General features: G+C 47.0%; 1 protein-coding gene across 1 annotated transcript in view; it reads left to right on the top strand.

Annotated features, from left to right (window-relative positions):
• Window positions 1-632: 632 nt before the first annotated feature.
• The window catches only part of EEPD1 (endonuclease/exonuclease/phosphatase family domain containing 1), a gene marked incomplete at both ends in the record, with an annotated part of 122460 nt that continues 106516 nt past the window's right edge, over window positions 633-16576 (top strand). The window contains one exon of the mRNA XM_080700926.1: window positions 633-1510. Coding sequence (XP_080557052.1) covers window positions 633-1510 — 878 coding nt within the window. The remainder of the gene's footprint in view (window positions 1511-16576) is intronic.

The following is a 16576-nucleotide window of genomic DNA, read 5'->3' as shown; positions in this document are numbered from 1 at the left end:
AGGTGGAAGAGGGACGGACCCCAGCAGAGCGGCCGAGAGGGGGACGCAGGTCAGGACCCCCGGCGGGCGGCGTGAGGGTCCCTGTGCCCCTTCCAGGGGTCCGCGCCGGCGTGCCGCGAGCAGAGTCCCCAAGTAGCAAGTGGCACTGGGTGCCAGCTGCACAGTAGGGCGCGCGCCCTCCTGTCTGAGCCCAGACAAGGGTGGCCCAGCGCTGCCAGAGAGGTGCGAGGCTGATAGGTCCTTTTCCAAGAGAAGTGGCATTTAGTCTTTTAGAGCCTCGCTGCGATAACATAAAAACCTCCCCGTATCCTGAGAAAAGCCCACAGCGCCGGCCTCCCTGGGCCTGCGTTTTCAGTTCACCTGCAGCCGTCAGCCCTGCACTCTGGTTATGAACTCCAGCCTGGGGTGAGGAGTGCTGATGGCACACTGATGGATTCAGCCGATCGTGTATTGATTTCTTTTCTAGGTTGCCAGGTGAAAGGTGATTTTGAACACTCTAGGCATGGAAGATCTGGGGTTTGTCAGCAGCCACTTCCTCAGCCCCTAAGCCCTTCACCTTCCTTTCTTCCGTGCTGGTAAAGTCAACTGGGTTCTCCAGTGAGGCCTCCCTGGGCCCTTGATCTGGTCTGGCCATGGGGAGCACCCTGGGCTGCCACCGCTCCATCCCCAGGGACCCCTCGGACCTGTCCCATAACCGCAAGTTCAGCGCAGCCTGTAACTTCAGCAACATCCTGGTGAATCAGGAGCGGCTCAACATCAACACTGCCACCGAGGAGGAGCTGATGACTTTGCCTGGGGTGACGCGTCCTGTGGCACGAAGCATCGTGGAGTACCGAGAGTACATCGGCGGCTTCAAGAAGGTGGAGGACCTGGCTCTGGTCAGTGGCGTGGGTGCTACCAAACTGGAACAGGTCAAGTTCGAGATCTGCGTGAGCAGCAAGGGCAGCTCCGCGCAGCACTCCCCCAGCTCCCTGCGGCGGGACCTGTTGGCCGAGCAGCAGCCTCACCACCTGGCCACCACTGTGCCTCTCACACCGCGCGTCAACATCAACACTGCCACCCCGGCTCAGCTCATGAGTGTGCGAGGCCTCACCGAGAAGATGGCCCTGGGCATCGTGGACTACCGCCGGGAACATGGGCCCTTCCGCAGCGTGGAGGACCTGGTGAGAATGGATGGTATCAATGCTGCCTTCCTGGATAAGATCCGGCACCAAGTGTTCGCAGAGAGATCCAGGCCACCTTCCACCCACACCAATGGGGGCTTGACCTTCACTGCCAAGCCTCACCCAAGCCCCACCTCGCTGAGCCTGCAGAGCGAGGACTTGGACCTGCCGCCAGGGGGCCCCACGCAGATCATCTCCACCCGGCCCTCGGTGGAGGCCTTTGGAGGTACCAGGGATGGGCGGCCGGTGCTGAGGCTGGCCACCTGGAACTTGCAGGGCTGCTCGGTGGAGAAGGCCAACAATCCCGGGGTGCGAGAGGTGGTGTGCATGACACTTCTGGAAAACAGGTGAGGACAGGACTCCCCGGAGGCGGGCAGCTTTGGTCACCCCCTCTGGGAATGCAAAAGAATGGACTTTTGGAGAGTCGGGAGGAGCAAGAGTATTGAATCAGTGTTCTAGAGGCCCTGGCTAGTGCTGTGACCTGGAGCTAGGCTCTCTTTCTGCTCCAGAGTCTTCTGTTTGCTTTTGTGGCTCACGTCTTGAGTATGGCCTATCAGATGGATTCCTGATGTGTGGAGAGAGTGTAGCTGGTATGGCTTTGGAGAAGGTCATTTGACTCACAAAAACTTCATTGGGTTTACACCAAAGCAGACATTCAACCTGGGAATTGTTGTACAGTTTTATATATGAGAAAGAACTAATTGGATTGTTTTTAATCAATGGGAGGAAAGTCACATGTGTTCCATCACATATGTCTGTTTGTGTGCACAAAATCATCCAAAAGACCAGGTATTTGCAAACACATGCACTGTCTGTATTTACCAAAATGCTGTGAGTGAATCACTCTTCATTCTTTTTCTATATTTAACCTAAGTTGGTTTTCAGCATGTTACTTCTCTTGTCTGATAGGCAGAAAAGGCCAAAATGGTGTGTGTGTGTGTGTGTGTGTGTGTGTGTGTGTGAGAGAGAGAGAGAGAGAGAGAGAGAGAGAGAGAGAGAGAGAATACATTGGCCAGGTTTCTTTATTTGAACTCACAAGATAGGCTATCAGAGTGTTTACATCATTCACAACATAGCTCTCTGTAGGAACTTCCGCTAACTCCCCATAAAGCAAAACAGTATATCGTGGCAGGAGCTCCCGCTGTTAGTAAAATAGTGTGCGTCATAATGTGATCAGCTCAGGGATGAAAAGAGGTCTTTACGGTGGGTCCCTCCCAGGTCAGCAGTGCTCTGATCCTGGTCTGGAGGGACTTTGCCCTGCGGCCTTCCAAAGGTGCAGTCCGTGGCAGTGAGCTGCCTTCCTTTGCACCGGGTGATTGGTGAGTCTGGCTGGGGTGGCAGTTTGGTGACATGAAATAAGCTCTCGGTGGGAAATCACAGTGCATTGTGGTAGATCACCAGAACAAATTAGTGAGGAGAAAAGCAGGTCACACGTTTCCCAGTGGCACGCTCTGGTCGTGAAGGAGAGTACTGCACACTGGGTCAGAGAACTGGGCAGGGGAGCCCCTGAGCTCTCTTCTTGCTGTGCTGTGTCCCATGTTTGGCATCCTAACTCACTCTATTTGCAAAATTACCCTGTGCACAGGGAGAAATACTTCTCAGGAATAGTTCTGTAATGGTTCTCATCCACAGCACCATGGTGGATGAATGGAAAAAGAGGAAGGGAGGGTATTTAAGGGACACAGCCGCCTAATTCCTAGTAGTTTTCTTATGGCTCAGTTCAGGGCTAAGGGGGTATGAATCAGGATCTGAAGTTGCCCGCTGAGAGTGACAGCCTGAGAAGCCCTTGCACATTTATTTTGTGAGTGTTTTCTCAGGTATAGCTCATGCACCAGCATCATCAGCTAATGACTCAGAAACCCTGGACTTCTGAGTTTAACACATGCTCCAGGTGCCTCTGCTGCACACTAGACTTTGAGAGCCATTGCCAGGAGTAGGGAATCACCATCCTCTGGGGCTCTCTTCAAAGGCCCTCTCCCTGTACTGCCTTTTCTGGCAAGGCCAGTGATTTTTATGCAGAGCTTTCCAGGTATGATTTTTTTCTCTTTGATTGCTCCAGCCATCCCTGTAGTTATGCAATCCCACGGGTTCTTTCTGGCCAGGGTTTGAGGAGCATATTAAAACTCGAGGACGTATGAGTGTGAAGGAAGGGGATGGGAGGGAGAGAAGCATTGTGGTGCACACGCCTGTGTCCCAGCTACTCAGAATCTGGCGCAGCTGGCGATGGGACCACTAGGAGATACAGCGGCGCCTTGGCGGGGTACTAGCAACTCCTGTCCACTGTGAAGTTGATAGGATGTTTGTGTGTTTCTTTGAATTTCCTAAAGGGATGTTGATGTGCTGAAGTCATTTAACTGCTGTCTTCAGGCGAGAGTGCAGGAGAAGCTCACCCAAATCCAGTGCCCATGTGAGCCATGGGAGATAACCGCCACCCCCATCACCTTCTCACACTTGGCCACAGCTCTTGTCCTGTGTAATTGGTTACTTTTAGCTGGTCACAATGTATTCAGTGTTCTGGACACACCTAGCATATTGCTAGTGGTCTGGTAAACAGGAATAGGCACAGGCCTGATCTGCAGAGCCAGGATGGGTGCACTGGCCTGCATGGCTGTCCTGAGATACGGAAGGCCGTCAGAGTGGATCTCAGGTCCTCAGTGAGACAGAGGCTCATTCTCCAAGAGCTGCGTGTCCAACCTGATTCACAGAAGTCTCTTACATTTGAGTCATGCCTTTTATTAGTAAGAGGAAACCCACTTAATATAAACAAGGATGGGTGGTTCTCATTTTCATAGAAAAGCTCCCGGACTTTTGCATATGTCTTTTTATTTTCTAACAGTTTGCACATTCACTTTATTTCCCCAGTAACTCCAAGAAGTAGGACTTGCGTTTTATTAATGATTCTCCATCTTTGGTGAGGAAACTGAGACAGAAGTGAAATGACCTGCCTCTGAGACACGCCCACTGGGCACTCAGCTACAGTGAGGACTCAGACCTTCTGACTGTAGGAGCGCCCTCTGACCTTACACTGCCCCTCTGTCAGGCAGCCCACACTCTGCTGAATCAAGTGCCTTTGCCAAACGTGTACCAGTCACAGTGTCTTGAGTTAAGTCCACTAAAGGCATTTTAAAGTAACCTTGGGGCAGTGTCTCAAAGGGAACAGCTGGCTCCTGGCTTTCCTTCCTGCAGCTTTGCTTTAGTAGGTGTGCTCTTGGGCTCAGGGTACCATGTGGGGTGGGAGTTGGGCGGTTGGAGTCCTTGCTTGCGAAGAGATGCTGCTGCTTTGGTGAGGGAGCATGTGCACGCTACAGGAAGCTGTCTTGCACGTGAAGCCTGAGGTGGGACAGCTCAGAGACAGAAAATGATAGTCACCAGGAGCATTCAGGGACAGAGCCTTCTGGTGGCACAGAACTGACAGGTTTCATCAGCTTTGTTTGCCAAACCTCATTCTTAGGCAATGTCCTTCCTTGCTCAGTGTTTCTGGAGCAAGACTGAAGGAGGAATGCTTTTGCTAAAAATCCTTACAAAATGCGGTGACACTCCATGGATAGAATGAAGATTGTTTAGTTTTTTTTCTTCTTCTTCTTCTTCTTCTTCTTCTTCTTCTTCTTCTTCTTCTTCTTCTTCTTCTTCTTCTTCTTCTTCTTTTTCTTCTTCTTCTGAATAACCATTCTCTTTTGAAAAGGCCCTTTGGTCACTGAACTTATAAATACTGGGGAGCTAACAGATAATCTCTGAAAGAAAGAAGATTTAACATCCCAGTTGCTCATTTTCCCCACGGCCTACATCAGAAGGAAACTCCTGTGTCAGAGTTGTTAGCCTCATAATGGTTTAAATCTGATTTCTTGCTGCGTCGGCACTATCAAAGCACAAGGTGGATTAGTGCCTGACAGCCCGCACTGACTGTGAAAAAGAGGTTTTAGTCTATCAGACTCGATCATGGGATAAATAAAGACAACAACCCATCTTGTCATTTGGTTCATTATTTGAAAAATATGTATGAATGCCTGCTGTATACATGTATGAGCTAAATTCAGGGATCAGCTTGTCCCAGTTACTTAATAGAATTAAGTCAATGTGGATCAGTTTGCGTGACTCAGCCCCAGAACAGTCTGGTAAACCCAGATTCTGGGGAGTAATTTATGAAACATGATTGATATGTGGTTTTATTTTCCCCAAATGAATAGCAAGCTCATTCTGGGAACTGAAGGGTGGGCATATGCGGCCAGATAGAACAGCTGGGGGGCAAAATGCCCAAAAATCCTCTTCAAGGAGAAATTGTAAAATCTGTTTTGATAGCTGTGGAAACTGAGGCTCAGGGACACTAAATAGCATCTGTGTGACCTTCCGAAATGTGGGTCTAGGTTTCGGGCCAGGCATTTGTCTGATTTCAAAGCCAAGACTGTGTGTGTCTTTTCCCAAGCTCCTTGTCCTCCATGTCCTGCCTCTGACCCGGGCCCACCCACAGCATGCCCACTGTTTCCTCCCTGTCTTGGGTCTTAGATTGGCCAGGTATCAGGGTCTTAGGGGAAGGAGGGCTTTATCCAGATACTGGGACTGTCTCGGGCCTCTGGAGACCTCTGTTCCCTTCCTGTTTTTGTTCCTGTGAAGGACAGGGCTTGTGGCCAGGCACAGAGCAAATACAGAGGTGGTCAAGGCCCCTCCACCCAGCTCTCAACTGTGAGTCTGCAGCCTTGGGCCTGACTCCAAGGTGGAGTTCCGGTTTTCTGAGCCAAAGAAATTCTGGGTCATTTCCAGAGAGAAAGGTGGACTGCATGAGTGAGGTCAAGTCCTGGTGTAGGCGCTGCTGCTCAGGTTTATTTCACAAAAGGGAAAGGGACCACTTTTTGTTTTTTGACAAGATCAGTCCTGTGTGGGGTCTGACTTCAAATCTTGGTGGGAGTTTGCTAGTGTTGTTTCTCCCAGGGGATATCAGTTTCTTAATTAATCCATCCATCCATCCCTCCCTCCATCCATCCCTCCATCCCTCCATCCATTCATTCAAGGTCAGGAGATTTCCTTACCAGGTTCTGTGTCAGGCTCTGATCATACTGTGGAGATGAAGATAAGCAGCTTCCGGGGAGTTTCTGGTCTAGGTAGGGGACCCACAGGTTAGCACACAGATCAGTCACTCCAGGTAAATGCAAATGCCAAGGCTGGTTGAGGAGAGTTGAAGAGATACCTGTTCAGATAGATAGGGGGGCAGGGAAGGCCTCAGCTGAGTGCCTGGAGGAGAAGGAGCTGGGTGAGAGGAGGAAGTTGTGGGAATTATGTGCCACAGAGGGACCCAACAGAGGCCACAGTTCCCCGAGTGCCAGTTGAGGGGTGCAGAGGGAGGCAGGCCAGACCTGTTCTTGCCCAGTGGTTCTAGCCTCTCAGGCCCACGTGGAACAGGTCCTGGAAAATGAGTGAACAGGTCATTGTGGGATTCAGGAGCAGTGACCAGGGAGAGAGGGAAGTGGGTGAGATGAGGGACCTTTCTAGAGGTAAAAACTGGAAAGATTTGCCTAAGTTTGGGATGGTGTGAGAATTAAGCAGGTAGTTTTTTTTGAAATGCTCTGAGATTCCTAGAAGACAGGCTCAGAGGTGTTCAAGAAACCCCGGGCTGACTCACATATTTCTGCTCCCTGTCATCAGGACAAAGCTGGCTGAGTCCATGCCTCCCCTCTGTGACTGCTGTGCAGGACAGCATGGTGCCTCAGACCCATGGCAGGTGGAGTCAGAGTCCGGGCCCATCCTCTGCAGAGGGGCATCTGACAAGGCTACGTATGCTTTTGGCATCACTAGCATGTGGAACGAGAGCATGCTTGGGGACCGTAGGTATCTTTCCATTAGAAGATGGCAGTTTAGTTCCCTATTGGCTGAGCATCTATGTTGTGCTTCCTGCCTGATGAGGTCAGGGACACAGGGAAACCCCGCCCTGTGATCGGGGGACTCAAAGTCTTGAAGGCAGATGTGCATTCAGAGACACTCAACAGGGTGATGCGATGCTTGGTATGAGGAAGGAAGTGGATCTTGTTAAGGGGCCTGAGAGCACAGATATTGATACTAGTCTGTTTTGCTCCGCAGGTATGTGGATGCCTCAGCCTTGGAGGGGGACGAAGGCTGAGAACCGAGTTGGCAGGGAGCTAGCCTAGAAGGGGGTGGGGTTTGAGAGGCAAGTGAGGAGATGGTCTGGCTGAACGTCAACAGCTGCTCTCCACCACACAAACCACGCGCGCGCGCGCACACACACACACACACACACACACACACACACACATTCGGCTGAGCTGAGCAGTGGGAGGTCCATGCTGGGCCCTCCCTCAGGTCTTTAATCTACCGTATTCAGCAAAGAGCACAACAGTGTACAAACACCGAATCTATGATGCAAGGATCTTACTCCAGAATTCCCTAATAATTATTTCTATCAATAACAAGTACAATGATACATTTCACTAAACTTGGATTCACTCATCAAAGACATACTGGTCTGTGTGTTGTCATGGGCAGCCAGGTGGAAATGCTACACCCACAAAATGCCTGGCTCCACAACAGGCTGCCGGTCTTCAATGAGTATTCAGGGATCTCAGCAGCTCATTGTCCCTACTTCGTTTGACTGGACACAAGACTGGTTCGAGGCCACAGCACTTACTACAGTGGTTTAATGGACAGCTCCCAAATACACTGGACTCCAGGGGCTGGGAACTCTGGAGGTGTCCTCAGAGTAAGCCTCATAAACAGAGATCTGGAATTCTTCCTTCAAATCTCTGTATAAAGAAACCGTGGATTGGCTTTACTGGCCATGTTGATTTGTTGATAATGTTGATTTGTTGCTGGTTGTTCCAACAAGATCCTTGTTTCCTGAGAATTCTGTTTTAGTTCAGCCATTACCTATTTAAGCTGTTAAGCTGGGCCTTCAGTGGTTCTATCTAAAGGCTGTATGATCTCCACACGAAGGGAACACTGTTCCCCTTGCCACACTTAAAGTCTCCTGTGTTCAGCTGCCCCCTGGATCTGCAATCTTATCTGTTCAATCCTAAACTGGACGGTCAAATAAGTATTTAGTCCTTCCCAGCTTGTGCTAAATAAAACCATGGTGTCTTTTAAAGAGGGAGGTCTCAGGTGGACTGTTTTTTTTTTTTTTTTTTTTTTTTTAATATTGATGAGCCGGGCGTGATGGCGCACGCTTGTAATCCCTGCGCTAGGGAGACAGAGACAGGAGGATCGCACAGATTCGAAGCCAGTTTGGCTGGCTTAAGAGACCCTGTTGCCAAATAAAATATAAAAAATAGGTCTGGGAGTGTAGCCCAGAAGTAGAAGGGTTCCATCCCCAGTATGACCAAAGGGGGGAGGATAGATAGATAGATAGATAGATAGATATAGATGAAATGTCCTAATGTCCTGTTCAAGGAAATCTTCTCCAGAATGTATTCTCCATTTGGCAAATTCAGTCTGACTTATATTCCTTTTTTTTTTTTTTAACAGTTGACTGACTGCTTTCTTGGAGGAGGGAAAACGTCAAAGCTTAGGTAGCCTTAAAGTAGTGGCTTTAGGTCTTGGACTTTGACTTTGGGTTGTGGACTTGGGCTCCTTCCTCTTTCTGGGTAAGCGGCCTCGTCAGCTTCAAATCATGGTGTCATTTTACTGGTCAGTTTTCCTTTTTCCTTTTTTCCTTTTTACAAAGTAATCCCTAGCCATTTAAAATTGGAGGTTTTATTTTAAACAGAAAAATACTTCACGTGTATCCCACTCCCCATCCGGAGAGTGTTGGACTTTTAATGTCTACTTGGTAGTAGTCAGTGTGCTAAGACTATAACAACCCTAATCGCACTGACAATTGCTGAGGCTCAGGCTAAGCAGCTTCTCCTGCGGCATCGTCATTGCCCTTGTCTTACACACACACAAGGGATGGCTTGGGGAAGCAGAGGAACTTTACCCAGGCCATGCAGTCTTTACACGGTGGAGCCTAGTTTGCAATTCAAGCAGTTAGTCTCCAAAGTTTGGTGATGGAAAGCGACTCTGAGTTTAGCGATGCTTTTCTGCATGTTTGCATCTCCCTCCTCTCCCCAGCCTGCATCCTGGATTAGATGCTCTCTTAACCCACTGGAGTCCTTCAGCCATTACCCTCCCTAACAGTAACAGTAGAGTCCTGAGTGTGAGCATGCCCAGATGAGCACAGTGCCACTGCGCATAACTGACCCATCCAGGAGGACTCCCTGGGCCACTGATGTCCTGCAGAGTGTACAAAGGGAAGGGGACATTCTGGTGGGTGCCTTAGTAGAAGGTGCTTAGGAAAGTATTATGTCTTTATTTTATTTTATATTTTATTTTAATTTAATTTAATTTAATCTTTTATGGTACTAGGGATGGAACCCAGGGGCTTTTCTACCTCCGGACTATACTTCCAGACCTATTTTATACTCTGTTTGGAAACAGGATCTCACTAAGTTGCTGAGAGCCTCACTAAGTAGCTGAGGCTGGCTTTGAACCTGTGCGAGTCTCCTGTCTCAGCCTCCTAAGCACTGGGATTACAAGCGTGCGCCACCATGCCTGGCTTTGTTTTTAAAAACACTAGTAACTATGCTTAAGTTGCTAATGTACTCTAGATATAGTAGTTGCCGTATATGTATATTGCAGATCCCTGGCAGTAACTGCAAGTTGTTATTGACCCAGCATTATTTCTCTAAAAGATTGGTTCAAACTGGTTAGCTGGGATGGCAGCACACACTTGTACTTGGAAGGCTGAGACAGGAGGATCTCATTTTTGCAGCCAGCCTCAGCAATTTAGGCCCTCTGTAACTTACTGAGACCCTGTTTCAAAATAAAAATAATAAAATAGGGCTTGGGGTGTAGCTCAGACATAGAATGCCCCTGGATTCTGTCCCTAATACCACACATACACCCCAAAATTTAATTGGTTATAACATCAAGAAATCTTTTTCAACTTTTAGAAATAAAAATGGTGAAATAATAATTAGCTTTTATTTTGACTTTACAGCTGGACTGCCAAGTGTTTTCTTTAGTGACATAAATGAACTGTTTACAAGGCTCATGAATAATGTGAATCCATTCTAAGGAAAGGGACTGCATTAGATAGTCCATAAGAAACCTTTCCGCCGGGCATGGTGATACATGCTTGTTATCCCGGCACTCAGGAGGCAGAGACTAGAGGATTATGGTTCACAGACAGCCTCAGCTACTTAGTGAGACCCTTTGCAACTCAGTGAGATCCTGTTTCAAAATGAAAATGACTAAAAAAATAGGGCTGGGCTGGGGATGTAGCTCAGAGATAGAATGTCCTTGGGGTTTCATCCCAGGACTGCAAAAAAAAAAACAAAACAAAAACAAAAACTTCCAAGTTTTCAATCCCATGCTGTCTTTTTAAAATGTTCTGAATTAGCTGGGCGTGGTGGCACACGCTTGTACTCCCAGCATTCATGAGGCTGAGACCAGAGGATCATGGTTCACGGACAGCCTCGGCTACTTAGTGAGGCTCTTTGCAGCTCATTGAGACCCGGTCTCAAAATGAAGAATAAAAAATAGGGTAGGGGTTATAGCTCGGAGGTCAAATGCCCCTGGGTTCCATTCCTAGACACCCCCCCAACACACAAACTGTTCTAAATTGAATTTTTATTTATTTGTTTGTTTATTTATTTATTTATTGGTGGTACTGGGGTTCCTGGAAACCCTTCTACCTCTGGGATACACTCCCAGACCTATTTTTTTATATATTTTTATTTGGAAACAGGGTCTCTTAAGCCACCGAGGCTGGCTTCTAACCAGCGCGATCCTCCTGTCTCCACCTCCCAAGCGCGGGGATTACAAGCGTGCGCCACCACGCTCAGCTCAGCCTAAATTTTAAAGTTTGATTTTGTGAAATGTTGAAGCCATGTCCTGTCCATACATGTGAAACTGCACGTGAGACTGCAGTGCACATGTGCCGAATTCAGTTACAAGGCTGTTGGGGCATGGTTCAGAACTGTGTGCTATGTCAGTTTTCATGCCTCCACATGTATAAGGAAAACATAAGTAGTTGTTAGATAGTGTTAAGAGTTTCGCCTTAGACATGAAAGCTGTTTTACCTTTCAAACTTTAGGGTAAATTTTTTTTTATTTTTTCTTGGTGTGTTGTAACAGTACATGATAGTGAGAGTCATAGTAACACTACGTGGTTGGCCTCCTCTTCCCCATCTCCCTTTTTCCTCCCCCCTCCTTCCTTTTGAGGTAAACTTAATTGAAGAGCATCTGAGGCTTATAAGATGATGGTTCAAAATTTTACCGTTTACAACCACTTGTCTGTGAAAATCAGGAATTTCTTATTATTAGTCAACCAACACAAGACAGAAATAGAATGGATGATAAGTGAGAGACAAGACTCTAAGATCATCCATAACTCATTTATTTTGCGGGGGGCACTGAGGATTGAACCCAAGGTTCCAAGCTATACCCCTCAGCCCTTTTTATTTTTTGTTTTGAAACAGGATCTCACTAAGTTGCTGAAGCTGGTCTTAAACCTGCAATCCTTCTATCTCAGACTCCCAAATATTGGGATTACAAGCATATACCACAGTGTCCAGCTCATAACCAACCCCTTATTTTAAATATATTATTTGTGTTCATAAAAGCAGTTATGGTATTTTGATTGGTGGATAATTAAATGTATGTATTTCCTCCAAATCACAGAATTTCCTTCCAACCCTGAGGCTTTTTCCACTAACAAGGAAAACGGCTACTGTTCCTACCAAGTACCCTTGAATTCTGAGAAGGACGCGAGGTTGTTCCTGCAGATGAGATGCGTCTTAATTTGCTAGGGTTTCCTTAAGAAAGTCCCACAGACTGGGTGGTTTAAACAACAGAAATGTACTGTTACATGGTTCAGGAGGCTCAAAATCCAAGTTTCAGATACCAGCAGGTTTGGTTTTCTGATGCCCCTCTCCCTGGCTCATAAGTGACTTTCCTCTCTCTGTGTCCTCAAATGATCTTTCCTCTACTTGTATGTGTCCAAACTTCCTCTTTTTAAGGACACCAGTCATACTGGTATTGGACTAACCTAACAATCTCATTTTACCTTAATTGCCTCTTAAAGACCACACTGAGGTCCTGGGGGTTAAGACTTCAATATATGAATGAAGGGGACACAATTCTGCCCTCAACAAGACAATTTAGTAAAAGTTGTTCCTTCTTAACTGTTGGTGTGCTCCTCTGAGGTTTTTCTGCAGTGATGGTTTCAAGGTATTCACATCCCAGTTCAAAGACTAGAGAAAGCTTCACTCACATTTACAGCAGGGACGCTGCTCGGGATAAGAGGAGGAGTTGTCTTAGGAGGCACAGCAGTGGAGGCTGGACTCCTCGGAGCTGGGATTCATTCTCCTGGCACTCCCCTCTTTCCAACTTGGCAGTCCTGGGTTTTCTCCTAAAACGACCCATGACCCAAGGCCTTTGACACCATCCCCCACGCCCAGCCAGCAGCCTGCTGTTTGCCACGTCCGGCGCTCGACCTGGGCTACAGGTAATATTGACACACACATGAGCCTGCCAAACCCCAGGCACCCGTGTCAGGTAGGGATTTCATGCCTGTCCGCTGTTTGGAATTTCGTGCCCCTTAGAACTGCAGTGGAAAGGTAAGACTGAGAGTGACCATTCTGCAGCCAGCTCAAGTTGGGCTTCTGTTGACTCAGGGCCCCCATCTGTGTGGATTCCCCTCCCATCACAGTCACGCCATTGTCCATGCGTATGGACACCCTCCACCCTCCAGGATCGAAGGCCAAGTACACAGAGCGTAGTGTCAGCACAGCAGCACTCAGGAATTTGTGGCAAGAATATATCACTGTTCACATGGATTATTTACTTTGCCCCAAGTGCTGTCGCTAAGCCTTTTATACTCATTAACTAACTTCGTCCGCATAGCACCCCGGCATGGCGGGTAGAGTACATCTACTTTACACACAAAGAAACTTGTCTTAAAGAATTTAAGTGAGCTTGCAGGAAGTCACATGCAGGAACTGAAAGGCAGGCAGAATTACCTTGGAGCCCACATTCTTTTACATACTGAGGTAGTGAATCCATAAATCTGGAGGTGGAAGCAGGAGGCTAAGAAAGGGGACCGTTGTCCTATTAACTAGAAGATATTAGGAGACAAGATTAATGTGTGAGGGCTGGATTTTTTTAAAAACTGAAATATGATTTCTATGCCATGTAGTTCACCCCTTTTAAAATATAAAGTTTGGTGTTCTGCAAGGCATAGTGGTGCACACCTGTAATCCCAGTACTTGGGAGGTTGAGACAGGAGGATCACAGGTTCACAGCCAGGCTCAGCTACTTAGTGAGGCCCTCCACAACTTAGTGAGACACTGTTTCCAAATAAATAATAAAAAATGGGACTGGGATGTAGTGCAGAGGTAGAATGCCCCCGGGGTTTCCTCCGTAGTGCCACACACACAAAAAAAGAAATAAAATTCAGTTTTCTGCTGGAGTGGTTGAGCATACCTATAATCCCAGTACCTGGAAGGCTGAGACAGGAAGAGCACACATTTGAGGTCAGCCTTAGCAACTTAGCAAGACTCTGTTCAAAATAAAAATTTTAAAGGGCTGGGGGTATAGTCAGAGGTAGAATACCCCTGGGTACAATCCCAGTACCAAAAATAAAATTTTCAGTAGTTTTTAGTGTCTACAAAGTTGTGCAACCACTGTGTAATTTCAGAAGACTTTCGTCAGCCCTGAGAGAAACTCTGTCCCTGTTGGCAGTCACCTCTTACCCCAGCTCCAGGCAGCCCCGGGTCTCCTTGATCTCTCTGTGGACCTCACACAAATGCAGTTCTATGACATGTAGCCTTTCAGTCGGCATGTCTTCAGCGTGCTTCGTGTTGTCACATGTATGAGTATTTCTTTTACATTCCTGAATAGTATGCCGCTATAGAGATGTACCACATTTTCTTTATCTGTTCATCGGTTGATGGATATGTGGGTTGTTTCTACTTTTTGGCTGTTCTGAATAATGCTGCCAGGAACATTCACATACAGGATTTTTGATGACATGTATTTCTGCTGCCCTTGAAATAGATACCTAGGAATGGAGTTGCTGGGTTATATGGTAGTTCCATGTTTAGCATTTTATTTATTTGTTTGTTTGTTTGTTTGTTTGTTTATTTTTGGTGGTACTGGGGATGGAACCCAGGGGCCTTCTACCTCCGGGCTATATTCCCAGACCTATTTTATATTTTATTTGGAAACAGGGTCTCTTAAACCAGCTGAGGCTGGCTTCGAACCTGTGCTATCCTCCTGCCTCAGCCTCCCAAGTGCGGGGATTGCAAGTGTGTGCCACCACGCTCGGCTGATGTTTAGCGTTTCGAAGAACTGCCTGACACTTTTCCAGAGTAGCTGCACCATTTATATTCCCACCACAGTGTATGATGAGGGCTTCTATTTTTTACATCCTGGGCCCTGCTTGTTACTGTTTTAGAGTTCCCCTGAGTGTAAAGTGGCATGTCATTGGGGGTTTGAATTCCATTTCCCTGGTAACCAGTGATTTTAGCATGTGTCCACTGACTATTTGTTTGTCATCTTTAGAGGAATATCTATTTAAATATGAGTGGGTTGTTTTCAAATCTGTTTCCAAACTCTAAAATAAAACAGTATTATGAGAGATCCCTTTTATTCCCCGTCCCTCTCTTCCTTGCCCTTGAGTCATGGGATTATTATAACAGGACACAAACGTATTTCTTTATAGTAGGAAAAAGCACCCAACGTCCTACAGAAAAAACAAACAAACAAACTTCTGGGAGGGACCTGGAGAACCCCTCTGTGACTCTGGCAAGATCGCTGTGTGAACCAGGCTTGTAGCAGCATCATGACGAGCACTTGGGCTCCTCATTTTTGCATCTTAGTTATGTGTTTTGGAGCTTTTGATCTGAAGCCAGAGTGAACCACACAGCATGCCAAGATTTGCAATGAGGAGTGAGCTTTGAAAACTTCATCGCAACATTTGGGCCAGCAGAGCCTTGAAGGAGCCCCGCACAGGCCACTGCCAGAGCCACGGCGGGCAGGTGGCGTTGCCCACACCTGTTTATGTTTTGGCTCTTTGGAACCCGGCTGTGCAGAGCTGAGCTGCTGTCCTCTTCACTTCAAGTGGCCCTGTCGTGGGTCAGCCTCTCATACTTCTCCTGGGTTTATTTTTATAATGTCTTTTTTTCCCAAGGTGACCTGTTACATACATGTCCTTACATGTAACCTTGGAATATATGGTGCTTTCAATCTACACAAACGCGTTCTTAAGATTTCTGGTTTGTTTGGTTTCTGATGGCTACTTGGTCTGAAGGAGTTAGCTTACCATGTGTGTCTTCCACACTGGCCCGTCCATCCTCTGGCTGTAGACCTAGTCCTCATCATCCCATGCCTACTTACTGTGTGCCTTTATGCCTTAGTCTGTCTTTTACTGCTATAACAGGAAGTCCTGAGAGTGAATCATTTATAATGGACAGGAATTTGCTCCATGGTTTTGGAGGCAGAGAAGTCCACAGGTGTGACACTGGTATCTGGCCAGGGCCTTTGAGCTGCGTGGTCCCCGGGTAAGGTGGGGAAAGACAAGGGGGGGAGAGCGAGAGAGCAAGAAGGGGGACACGCCTTGTAAGAAACCCCGTGTCTGCATAACTTACCCACTCGCACAGCAATGGCATTAGCCCATTCATGAGGGCAAAATCCTCATGACCTAATCACTTTTTATGAGGTCCACCTCCCAACCATTTCATTGAACCTCAGCTGGGGACGAAGTTTCCAGCACATGAACTCTGGGGGATATTTTCGAACCAGACCACTTTATTTGTAATTTAGACATATTTTTTCCTAGTAATAAAAGACAGTTGGTCAAATGTATGAGACATCTTCTTGGAGATGTTCTCATACATTTGGAAACTCCAGTGTAGTCCCCTTCCATCTCATATTCTAACCCTGACTAGTTTTACTTCATTTATTCTTTCTATGTGCTTTATATCTTTAAGGCATAACTCAGACTTTTTGTCTATACTCTAAACCTCAGATTCTCCAGGTAATTCTCACATGAGTAGATGTACAAATACCAGGAACCATAGTATCAAAGCCAAAACATATGTTGCCAGCTTAAAATAACCCCCCAAGAGAAAGAAACAAACATCTAGTGACTTGAAGCTATTAATATTTAAATTCAATATTAATTTATTTGTGCAAACCAACCCTACCAGTGAGTGAGTCAGACTATCACAGGTCAAATTTGAGATTGATGACATTTGAGACATAGTTCAGATGTCCTCCCTGGGTCTTTTTTGTAATAAACCTTTGCTTGCATGTGTCTATGAATGTGTATGTGTGACTGCAGACCTATGTTTGTACATGTCCCTGCCTGCAAAGTGTCTGAGTATGTGTGAATTATACATATACCCATCTCTTAAAGTAGATCTTTATCTT

This window comes from Muscardinus avellanarius (assembly GCF_963383645.1).
Source record: "Muscardinus avellanarius genome assembly, chromosome: 9".
In the NCBI taxonomy this organism is placed as follows: Eukaryota; Metazoa; Chordata; class Mammalia; order Rodentia; family Gliridae; genus Muscardinus; species Muscardinus avellanarius.
The sequence above is the reverse complement of the archived record's forward strand: the minus strand, read 5'-3'. Positions and strand labels throughout refer to the sequence as shown.